Source organism: Manacus vitellinus, unplaced genomic scaffold (assembly GCF_001715985.3).
Source record: "Manacus vitellinus isolate BGI_N305 unplaced genomic scaffold, ASM171598v3 scaffold_9_pilon, whole genome shotgun sequence".
Classification (NCBI taxonomy): Eukaryota; Metazoa; Chordata; class Aves; order Passeriformes; family Pipridae; genus Manacus; species Manacus vitellinus.
In genome coordinates, this window is record NW_021940917.1 from 15,233,967 (window position 1) to 15,246,516 (window position 12,550).

At 42.1% G+C, this 12,550-nt stretch overlaps 1 protein-coding gene across 2 annotated transcripts in view; it reads left to right on the forward strand.

Moving 5' to 3' along the window:
* LOC103757651 (neuronal acetylcholine receptor subunit alpha-7-like) overlaps positions 1-12,132 on the forward strand; it is a 58,365-nt gene extending 46,233 nt beyond the window's left edge. For both annotated transcript variants that reach the window (XM_018085901.2, XM_008923811.2), the window contains exons 9-10: positions 5,561-5,670; positions 11,121-12,132. In XM_018085901.2, coding sequence (XP_017941390.1) covers positions 5,561-5,670; positions 11,121-11,642 — 632 coding nt within the window. In that variant the 3' untranslated portion in view covers positions 11,643-12,132. The remainder of the gene's footprint in view (positions 1-5,560; positions 5,671-11,120) is intronic.
* Positions 12,133-12,550: the final 418 nt, after the last annotated feature.

A 12,550-nucleotide genomic window follows, 5' to 3' on the forward strand; every position in this document is an offset into this window, starting at 1 on the left:
TGTATTTTGCTTTAAGAGGAGTTGATGGCAGAAAGTGTGGAACACCTGGAAGATGGTCCTGGATAGTGTTTGAAAGGGGAACATGAGGCTCATGAATATGAGGAGCTGTCACTTCCTATGATTAACATCCACACGATGCTTGACGTTTTGGCAGGACATATCAAATAATGCACAATAATATCTTCATCTCCACTTAAAGAAACTGCATTTCTCTCTGTCTTATTTTGCTGAGCTCTTCTGCTTGCGTCTTTAAAAGACACAACATTTACTTGCTGCTTAGGGCTTTGTTATGATGACATTTTTCAGCTGTATCCTCTCCTTGCCATTCCTCATCGTGCCTACATTATTTCAATAAGCTTGAAGGTTTTACACTGTGAATAACCAAGTTGGCAGCAGATGCTTCAGGTGATTTCTCGCATTTAGTCATACAGCAAATGAGATTGCAAATTACTGAAACAGGGAAACAATGGGGTGCTTTGCCACCTCCAGGAGTCACAGATTGTTTTAAGTTACAAACATAAGGCATTAGTGGTTCTAACTAGAGAGAGAAAATTAAATTAATCTCCTGTTACACTTTCTGTCATCTTCCTATATGTTCTCAGCTGATGCCATTTCACTTTACCCTGTCTCTTTTTGAGTTTTTGGAATATTTCCCCTCCCCTCCCTTACATGGTTCTGCCTGGTACCTTGCTGGTGTCAGGACCCTGCTCAATCTCTTCCACAAAACACAAATTCTCATTCTCAGCAGCTCTTACAGTTTCATGTCCCATGATCAGTGGTGCTTTTCCCAAAGCCAAGAATTTTGGATGCCTTTTTAATTAGGGGGGAGGGAGGGGGGGCGGTAGGGGGGGAAGGAAAGGAAAAAAGAAGAGTTTTACTTTTCAAATACACAGTTCTATTCTTTGAAAACATATGGGAGGAGGAGAGTTTGAAAACACTGTGAAAACACTGCCTCTGTTCCCTCTACAAGTACCATAATCAACAGGCAGACACAGAGTCCAATCCTGAAATCTCTCACTCTTTTAAGACATCTCATGAGGGACCATCTAGACTGGGATGATGCTTTTCACTTTCTCCTGTCGTAGGGAGCTCATGGGGCACAAGGTGTGTCTGCCACAACTAATCTCAACAATGCAGGAAATTGTTTTCCTGCCTATGTTCTCCTCTGTCATTCTTTGCTGTTTGTGTACAACAGTAACTCCACAACAGAATTTGTCCTCTATCTTTTAACTTTCTTGGTCTCTGAGTAACTCTGCCATTGCCAATTGTAGACTGCCACAGCAGCTGCCCAGCACCAGGCCTGATCCCTGCCATAGGAGCACAGAAGAGTACTTGGAAGCCCCCCAGTATCCTCCACAGGCTTCAGTTCATTAACCTGGACCGTTTCCAGAAGGAAGAGCAATGAATATTTCGTTCTGAGGTCACAAGAAGCACAAAGCACTCGGAAAGGCTGAAATTACTTGACTTAGTGCAGCTCTAAACTAGTCCATCATTTCACAGGCAATACCTGGCATTTCCTGCAAAGACAGGATGGAAACAAGAACACCAGTGGGAGGAGTCCAACTTGAGCAATGTGGATAACTGCACACAACACTCTCCTCCTTCCCCTGCTATTTCCCAGGAACAAGACTGCAACTGGTCACAGTGGAGATGCTCTGCCTTTCCTGTGGTCGACGTTCACAAGGATATGATAACTGATTTCTCAGTTAGTGTTCAGTGATAAAATCAACAAGGCAAAGCATCCATCTGGAATCATCTTGCCCCTCCTCAAGATTCTGTTTTATTTACCTTGTTCCTAATTAGTCCTTGAAGTTAATCCAGTTCCACTTCAGCAGTGTGTCTTCAAAAACATCAAAGAATGGTGCTGAATGCCCTTCAAGGTATAAATTGCGAGTCATTGTTATCCTTTTGATATAGGTGACGTCAGAATATGCCTGCAAGAACAAATAGCTGTTCTTGCTGACTTTTTAGAAGACCTTACTGATTATCTGTGCTTGTATTAAATCTATATTTGCTAAGACAACAGTATCATCTTATGATAGTGCTGAGACAGAGGCTGACAACTCCCAAATGTTAAACAGCTGTCCATATATTATCTTATATCATTCCTCCTTTGCCAAATAAAGGGAAGAAGATCAATTGTGAAAGAGCAAATATTTCATACTGTTTTAAGGAGATGAATCAAGCATCCAAAACAGCTTTTCTGTTCATGTACAACTGCTGAAGAAAGCATCAAACACATTTTAAAACAAATGAAGAGCAGCTAGAAGTGACCAGTACACACTTCAGTATCCCTGAGGAATGGTGCTGTGTAAGTCAGGGATATCAAGGGGCTTCAAACACAGGTCTTCTGGTCCATTTTCCTGGCCTCTGGAAGCTTTCTAAGGCAGAGTGCAAATGAGCTACTTCCCCTCCAGAATGTGTCCATCACTTGCCAGCTGTACCTCAGAGCATCTGACTTAACAGTAGCCAGGTCCCTGGTCTTTCAAATGCACTCCAGTCCAGCATGGCTGTTCCTGACACACTTCCCAGAGTGAAATAATTTGTTAAAGACTCCAAGTTGACCCAGTAACCAGGAGCAACAAGTAGGACGCAGAGACATTGTTAGTGAGAGTTGCTGACCATTTCCCCCCTGCAGTTTAAATGAAACGGCTTCTTTGCAAAATCAGATTTGCATTTATCCCTGCCAACAGACGCACATGGGGATAGGATTTTTTGAGAACAACGACTTCAAAGCCCCAAATGGATAAGTGCTATAGGACTTACGATGGACTCTAAAATACTGTCAATAAAAGTCTGGTGACTAGGCAAGAGCTGCTGCTTGGGAGACCTAAGCACAGCTTTTCCTCTATTACTTATCTCCCCTTGCAACATCTAACAGGATAGCATTCTATTTCTTTGCTCAGCAACATCAGGGGAGACCCAGAAATAGAGTTCATTAATTCATGGCTGTGGGGTGCTAGGGCAGAGTGAGTGAAGAGTGCAGTCCTTTGGCTCCAAGGAGGAGTGTTATCCGTGAACATTCCAGCTTGATCCTTTCAGCAGCAGGATTTCTCTGCTCACAGGGTTGCTGGAGAAGTTTGGGTCATGGTCATATCGGAGGGGGTGCTAGAGGTGAACAGGGGCAGCAGCCCTTTTAGCTGTCACCAGGTGATGAGTTTGACCTTGCTGGTGTGGGGGCTAGAGACTGCCAGGAACAGAGATGCCAAGCCAGCAGAGTGGAGAAAGATTAACCCATGATTTTAGGTGCATGGAAGACAGCACAGGAGTCTTCCTCAGCAGTTCTCCTCACTGCTGCAGGAAGACCATGTTTTCGTGCTCCCAGGAAAGAAAGGATGTAGGATTAAACCCTGAAAGAAAAGATCAGAAAATGCTGAGTAGGTATGGATACCATTTCAGAGCCAGGAACATTTTGCCTGGTGGACATACCCCCTCAGTTCTGGGGCCTTTCCTTTCCTTACAAGGGAACAGCCACTGAGTCCAGACTCAGGGTCTTGATCATCCCTACCTGGCTGTATGTTCTAAGGACAGTTATGTTTTCAATCAGAGACCCATGGACACATGACTTAGCAATTCCTTTTTGACCAAAGGCGATTTGGTCTACATCCTCTTGTCACAGAAAAGAAGACAACAGCCTTCATTGTATCTCCAGCCAGAGATGTGAAAGACTAACAACTCTGCCTGTCATTGCTACCTTCTTCCTCCCCTTTCCCTGTTGGTTCTTCAGGGCTGGCAAAATCCAGTCTTAGAGTAGGCCTGGGCATTTCCAGGACGTTGTGATTTGTCTCTCTGAAATGAATACAGCACCTGCACTTACTTGGTGGCCATAAATCTTTCTGCTGGATTTCACAGATATCTCGTGACATTTGATTGCCTGACAGTAACATACAGGGCTGAATTACTATGCCCTATGTCCTCCATCCTTACTTTCCAACTGAAAACTTCACTGCACCTTGAGGAGAAGCACCCCACCTCACCCCCTCAAAATGCACATGATGCACACCCAGACTCTTGATTATTACCAGGCAAAAACATAACACATCTTTCTTTATGGGTCCACAGCTCCCCTGTGGTTCCCACTCTATTCCTCAGAGAACTGTTTTCCATTTACTAGTGGGTCTACACAGCAGTTCACTGACCTCTGCTCCTAGGTTTACAGCATAAAAAAAAAACCAAACAGGAGTGTCAATTCCTCTGCTGATCATTGGCTGGGATCTTGAGTCAGATAACAGGTTGTTTCCAAGTTTAACCAGGTGACTAATTTTCCAAGGACATGTGAAAAATCCTAGCCAAAGACATTTTAAACGGACCACTTCAGGCCATTGAAGTCTGGTGGCATCAAAATGCATAGAGTATAAGGAAGTTATTTAGTGACTCACAGCAGTAATTAAACCAATGATATCAACACTACTGTGTTTCTGTTGCATGGGGCATGTAATAGCTTCCCTGAAACCTGAGTTCCTGCTCTGCTCTGCTTCTGCCTGCTTGTTGACTCTCTTCTCTCATGAATAAGCGCAACAGAGACCTTTAAATTCAACTCACCCTTGGGAGTATTCTTCTAATCTAGATACATAATTCATTTTGCCATGGAAAAGCCATGTCTTCCTCTTGAAGCAATTGCAGCATTGGTTTCAGGAAGGCCCGAGAACGTCATTATTATGAACAAGCTTTTTGCTGCTGAAGCAGTGAGATTTGGTATTCAGAAATACAGACAGAACAAAACTTGCCTTGGAGCTTGTACTGAATGTTTGACTTTTCCTGCAAACTTCAGAAGGGAGGGCTGGGAGTGGGAAGAGGCTGTAGTCTGGGGCAGTGTGACATTCTCTCCCACAATGTACCATCCTATCAGCCAACAGTAATGCTCCCTGGTATTTTGCCACTGAAACCTTCAAATGTCATTTTCCCTGTGGGTAATTCTTCTTTACACTCCAGTACATCAACCTCACTCCTGGCACAACAAAGCCGTACTGCCACTTAGGAGACATGGCTTCAAGTCTCAGTTCTGGCATTCAAGATCCTGATTTCTTTCCTGCAGAGCAAATTTGAATTTAGTGCTCAAGAAAGGTGTGGTGTGCTTTCATAGGAACCAGAAGAAGTGGTCTTGAGGGCAAAGAGGAGTAACGAAAAATATGCCTAACCACTTGTGAATAGTAGTGGGACAAAGGTGGAGAACTGGTGACACCTTCTGAAGGGATCCAGTGGCACCACGAGGACAGCATCTCCCTCCAGCACCTCTGCTTGTAGAATGGGAGATCCAGGACTGGGAATGCTGCTGTTCAGGAGGTGTTGTCAGCTAAAATTCTCACTGCCTCAGCAGCAGGCATGGGGCAAAAACCAAGTAGTTTTCCCTCTTCCCTCCCTGGAGAGGAGGGAGCTGAGCAGATACACTGGAAACCTCAAAGGCCTCAAATGCTCCAGTGTAGCAGTTCAGAGAAGAGGGTGGGTGTTCGGACGTGATGCAGCGCTTCTTAAATATAGATCTCAAGGCATGGCCAAGGAATGCTATTTGCTCTTTGCTTGGATTTTTCTCTCCTTAACCAGGTCCTCCTTTTCCTTGCAGCTCAGTATTTTGCTAGCATCATGGTCATCGTTGGTCTGTCTGTGGTGGTAACAGTGCTGGTTCTGCAGTTTCACCATCACGACCCCCAGGCGGGAAAGATGCCCAAATGGGTAAGCAGCTTTGGTGGTAAATATTCAACAGGCTCTTACTGAAAGAAAAAAAATAAAATCTAAAAGCTGTAGTAAATTTTTTATAGGTGAGGGACGGCATTTGTTCTCCACTAATATGAACAGTAAGCTATAGAAAGCATATTTGATACTTACGTTTCCTAATGGAGTTAAAGAACAAAAACGTACTAAATTTACTTTTCCATTAAAACCAGTCTTTCTTATTTGGGTTTTCTGTTTACATTTACAACATAGTGGTTGAGTCGTGACAAAGTAATTTTGCTCAGCACCCACTTTGCAAGTGCTAATCCCGTGGGCACCACCTTTGATTTCTTATCCAGCAGACACTGGATAAGAAATATCCAGTACTGACAAAAAATGTGACATTTCAACGTGCTAAACAAACACCAGTCTCTACTGGGCAGTTTGTCTGCTGCCATCTGATCCACTCTCAGTGCATTAGCATGTGGACCCTCTTTTCTCTACAGACTTCTCTACAGACAGCAGCAGACTTTGTTAGCCCAGTGAGGTCTGGCACCAACACCAGCTGGCTTTCAAAAGGAATGTTTCCTTCAGATTTTCAAGTTAGAGGAAAATGATGCTTTTTTTCTCCCCTCTTCTTTTCCTAATTGATTTTAGAATAGGCAAGTTGTGCTTTGTAATTATAAAATGTAAAAGAATGAAAGTAGAGTCACAGTCAGCTATCTACCACCCTGGTTTCACTGAGGTCTGGTTGTACAGCATCCTCTGGTATCTCATTCACCACATTTGTCATGCTAGACAATTATCCTGACATGATGATGAGCATCACATGGTTACCAATGTCGGTCCAAGCACAGAACAGCTTTCTAATTTAGCCTCTCTTAAAATAAACTGTTGCTTCAATGCATTTTTTTTAAAGTCCAATAACAATGAAGCATGCTCACAATTATTTCTCAAAGTGCTGTATTATTTAAAATCCTCTTTAGTTTCAAGACATCAGAGCGTGTGAATTCTGGAAGAACCTGCATGTAAGCAAAATCTGAGGGCACAAATCTGGGCAAACATGCTTCAGATGTCTAAATGTTCAGGGTATGCAGCAGTGTAAGAGCCCCCATAGAAAATTTTTTTGGTTTGTCTGCTTTTTGAAGAACGTAGACACAATGGCTCATGTGTCTCACAGGCCCTGCAAGTCAGCTCCTTCTCTCTACCAGTTTCTTAGTTTCTCACCTTGAAACACAGCGTACAACAAATTCTCACTCTGGAGGAACCTTGTTCAGTGGCCTCACAGCTGAACTGGCACACATTACAAAACATGCCATCAGGAAGCCAAGACTGTGGAAAGCATTACTGGGAAGCACAGATGATAGACTGTAAAAGCTGTAGACCAGACAAGTTGACAGGACTGAGGGATCTCAAGAAGAAAAGGGTGAATTCCAAGTGTGTAGGGAAGAGGCTGACCCCACAACAGTAGGTATTTGTCCTCTGTGAGATACAGACAAGGCTCAGTCGTTGGGATTCATGGCAAAGTCTCCTTTTTTTTCCTTTTTAGTTTCCCCCATCTGCCTGTGTAAGGTGTTTCTTACAGAGACACCTTGAAAGACTTTTGCCTCATAAAACCCAGGAATCTAAGATAGCCAACTTCAGAAAAAAGAAAATTTTTTACGTAAAACCTGTTTTCTCCATTTTCAGTACCAGCAGCTATCTTTACCATCTATGTACTCCCCACAATATCCTCATCCTGACAGAGCCAAACACCAGCTTATGGCAAAACTCTAACCCTGATTAATTGGATATTGTTACAAGATTGTTCTCACCTGCTGCTTAAATGGATTTAGCTACTGGAGTAAGTTGCAAGAGAAGGCATTGGATCTTTGGGCTTTCGTGGGAGAAGCTGCAGACCCAGAAGATTTGACTGGACAAGTTACCTAAACACCCGCTTTCTAAAGTATTTACAGTTGAGCATCTTCTTTTCCCTGCCCGCCTTTCAAGGTCTCTGTGCTTGGCCTTTGCACCAGAAGAGGGAGGAGAGTGCCTGTTAGTGTTTAGCCTCCCTGTAGGTGTTCACTTCTTCCCTTATTTTGCTGCTGAGAATTGTGCCTTCCTTTCTATTAATTTTTGGTGACTTACTAAAACCAGCTTTTTCCAAGACAGGAGTTCAAATCCAAGGTGTTCAGTCAAGGCATTTGTTGGCCACTCAGCTGAGAAGTGAGAGCTGCTGGCCGATTGACACTTTTGAGAATGTCTGCTGAGATAACATGGAAAAGAGCACTGAAGAAGGCCCAGCTACTGAGCAGTTTGGAAGTGAATAACATCAGCCCAACTGACCTTCCTCTGCTGACAACCAAGACTGTTGCATAGGAAAGAGAGATGGAGAGACCAAGAACTGAGAGAAGAACGAGTTTTGAGGGAAAAAGCAAGAGCACTCTGGCTCTTTGCTGTGCCTAAGTCAGGTTCACTAGGCTTTGGACTTTCCTTTTGATATGCTTCAAACCTGGACATGTTCAGGTTTGTTGAGGTGCTGATATCCCTTATCAAGAGAGCTTTAATTGGAGACTGTCTCCTCTGGACCAGGCCAGGAAGGTGACTGATGGGAACCACCAGTGCATCTGTATTTTGGTTAAAGGAGGACTGTAGTGGAGAAGCTTACAGCCCTGTTAGGCTGCTGACCCCTGAAGGCAGCTGTATCTGTGTCCTTCCTTCATAGAAACCCAGATATGACAGTGCAGGTGAGAGTATAAATTCATATCATCATATCCAGTCTGTTCTCCAGCAACCCGTGTGCTGCAGCTGTCTCCTCAGTTAATTGGTACGACAAGAACAGATTGTGCCTAAATGTCTGTTTTCAAGGAAATAGAGCATTTGAAAATCCAAGCATATTAAAAGCTGTGTTGCTGTCTTCTGAGTATTTATTTTTCTGTGGAAAATGTGTTTGACTGTAGTTATAAATGTAATTTCCCTAAGGAGTAAAAACTCTGAAGAAAAAGCAGTATTCCTGTATCAGAGGAATTCTTTTTTTCAGCTCATATCTCCTTCCAGAGCTAAGGCAGACACATTCACATTTTCTAATAAGAAAGTTGTCTGACATTGTATTTTGGAATTACACAGTCCTGGAGAATTAATTTCTCTCTTCCCTTTGGCACTGGCACTGCTGACATATTGCTAGCAATTAAGACCTTTATCTTGTTCCATTTTGTCCCGTTTTGTTTCCATGAGTAGTCAGAGTACATTGTAATTAGGTAAGTTCAGTTAAACGCAGGATCAGCTTTTTTAAGCTGCAACACTATAGGTTTCTATTTGTCAGTGGTGACTACAGAGGAAATAATAAACTATTTAAAGACCTCAGTGAAAACAAAATAATATGAATAACAGGAAAATAGTCTTTCAGGACTGTCGTAGTTTGAACCCAGCCGGCAACTAAGTACCACGCAGCCACTTGCTCATACTTCACCTTCCCTTCCTGGTGGGGAGGAAAATCGGGAAAAAACCAACACTTCATGGGTTGAGATAAGAACAGTTTAATAATTGAAACAGAATAAGATGTAATAATATTACTGATATTACTACTACTACTACTACTAATAATAATAATAGTAGTGAAAACATCAAGGAAGGAAGAGAAAGAGAGTAATAAAATGCCCCATACAATTGCTCAACACTTGCTGGCTGATGCCTAGCCTGTCTCTGAGCAGCAATCAACAGCTCCCAACCAACTTCCCACAGTTCATATCCCTTTGGAATATCCCTTTGGTTGGTTCAGGTCAGCAGTCCAAGCCATTGCTCCCTCATGGCATCATGTGCATCTGCTCACTGGCAGAACACAGGAAACTGAAAAGTCCTTGACTCAGGCTAAGCACTACTCACCAACAACTAAAATATCGGTGTGCTATCAACATTATTCTCATACTGAATTCAAAACACGACATTGTACCAGTTACTAGGAAAAAAATTAATTCTATTCCAGCCAAAACGAGGATAGCGATGAAGAATAAAAGATTCATTAGAGGGAGACGAGCAGAATGGTTCACAGGGAATGGCACAGGGCTGTGACACAGAACAGCTCGCACTGCAGAATTAAAAAAAAAAAAAGGTGTAACTGCCTTCCACCAGTCATTGGTTTTGGCTTTTGCTACTATTATTTTTCCCATTTGTGTTTATTAATGCTTCCTCCTTTCTGAAATTATGCTTGTCATCACAGCAGCAACTGAAAGTGCTAACTCTAATTTTCCCATTCCTGTGTCTGTACTGTGAAAACGTAGGAGTCATCTTATCCTGCATGTCCAACGATTTCGGAGGCAAATTGTGGTCCCAGGTCAAATATGACCAAAGTAACTGGAGCAGGATTACACAGGGAGTCCTGGGCCAAGGCTCTGAAGTGAAACCAGAGACCACTTCTGTTCTCTCCTGGACATCAGATTATTTGACTTGCAACCAGGATGATAAAGTCATTAAAGAGGCCTGGCTGCATGGAGGGTCTTTCACAAGCACATTGCAAATGTCCACGTTGTACACATAACACCAGGAGGACTTTCTAATTACAAGATTTTGCAGATTTAGTTTGTTGCTCTTCACATAAGGTGTTACTGGTTCCACATCCTTTTTACTGCCTTTCACAGTTAACAATGTTACCAACGGGAATTCTAGCGGGCTTAGATTTCAGACAAAACACCTGAAGATCATTTCACTGGGAAAAAATTCTGGATGCACTCTCCAGAGTTAGCTCGTTTGATGACCTTGACAAGAAACATATGAGGCACAATCTGCCATGTACAGGTTAGGGCAGTCTCGTGATGCACCAGTGCACAGGGAAATGACAGAAATTAACAGCAGCATTCAGATTTGGAACTGCTAAATTTAATTGATTTACTCTTACTCTTTTTTAAAAACACCTCCTGTATTACGTGGTTGAACTCTTCAAAGGGGTATAAATGGCTTTCTCCCCCCCAAAAAAAAACAAAAACAAAAATAAAAACAAAAGCCAATCAAAGCTTTTTTATTTAGAATAAACAACAGAAATGGGGGCAGTGAATGTGCTAGAATTAGTTGTTACTCTGCTGTAAAGGAATTTTTTTTCAGCAGAATCTAAATATTGGCCCCCCAAAATATTTAAGTGTATCTCTTTCCTTACAATCTGAGAAATGCTTCAAAACTATACAGCCAATTTTGTACTCGCTGCTCAATTGCAGAGATCTGGGATTGTTTGCTAAAGATGAGACTTCAAGAACCATTCTGTAAAGTAAGATTTTACATCTCTCTTACTCTATAATGTAATTGGGTGTTGAACACCTCTATGCTCAAAACAGATCCAGAAAAAGGCCATCCTTGGTAAGAAGCTAGACCCTCAAAAAACAGCAGAAATCCATCAGTGTTTCTAAAAGACAGTACAGACTAGCCATGATAGTCACAAAATGTTTTGAAAACTTCTAAAATGCTGAAAAGTCCCCTGTGTTTCTGCCCTGGTAACTCTCTTTCAGGTCCGTGTCGTCCTGCTGAACTGGTGTGCTTGGTTTCTACGAATGAAAAAACCCGGGGAAAACATAAAGCCCCTCTCTTGCAAATACAGCTATTCCAAGCACAACCTGAGTGTGAACAGCATGGAGGTGAACGTCCTGCCCGGGCACCAGTCCAGCAATGGCAACTCCATCTACAGCTACCACGCGATGGACAGCCCGTGCTGCCCCCAGAAGAACGACCTCGGCAGCAAGACCGGCAAGATTACTTGCCCCTCAGCAGAAGACATCGAGCTCATTCAAAAGAAAGCTCTAATGGATACTATCCCGGTGATCGTGAAGATCCTGGAGGAAGTTCAGTTCATAGCAACGCGATTCAGGAAACAGGACGAGGGTGAGGAGATCTGCAGCGAGTGGAAGTTTGCAGCGGCCGTGATAGACAGGTTGTGCCTGGTTGCATTTACCCTTTTCGCCATCATTTGCACATTTACAATACTCATGTCCGCTCCAAATTTTATAGAGGCTGTTTCAAAGGATTTTGCATAAGGTTTTCAAAGATGAGCGTGATAATTTGAAAGCGAATATTGCCAGTAATTTTGCTCGATAATTTAAATCAAATAGAGAAGTGTACTTATATGTGCTAAAATACACTGAAGGGGATGAAAATAATTTCAGGACATAATTATTCCTGATGTTAGTGATTGTAGTTACTGAATAGTAATCATATTGAACTCTGTTACTCATTTCATAGATTAGTGCCACATATAATTATGTCATGATCTGTGACAAGTGGTAGACAAAAATTCAAATCTACAATATATTTGTTACAAGCTAACACTCGTATCAATGTGTTACTATGAATTTTTGAACTTTTAGATATCGTTAAATTAACTTAAATGTTCATTGATGACTACAAGTTTTGCAGAATTTTGTTGTTTTCAGGATATTCGTGTTTTATCATTTTTGTTTGGTGTGGTTGTGACATGCACTTATCAGATTTGAAAGACCTATCTCCACTGTCTCATGATGCTGTATATTGTACATGAAAATAAACCATCATCATATTAGCTCATCCTAGCAGAGTGACTGGAATGTTTTCCTGGTAAAAACATTAGCAGAATGTATCTTTCCCAAAAAAATAACATTTTTTTTTTTTAATTAGGGAATACTGGTTGGAAAGACATTGGAAAGAAAATTTGTTCTCCATGCTGACAATAATTTATATCATTAACAGTACCTTCTTAGCTGTCTCACTGCTGAATTGTTTGTTTCACCTTGAAACTCTACTTTATTTAAAATATCTCTGATCTCTTGGAAGACAGTTGGCAACCTAATATTGACTACCTATGCGCAATTAGGGCAAAATCTTGGGTCTGCATAATATGTAGGAAACTGCCCACTGATTTAATTGGGCTCAGATTTCATATCGAGTCTACACTACCAAAGTAGTATTT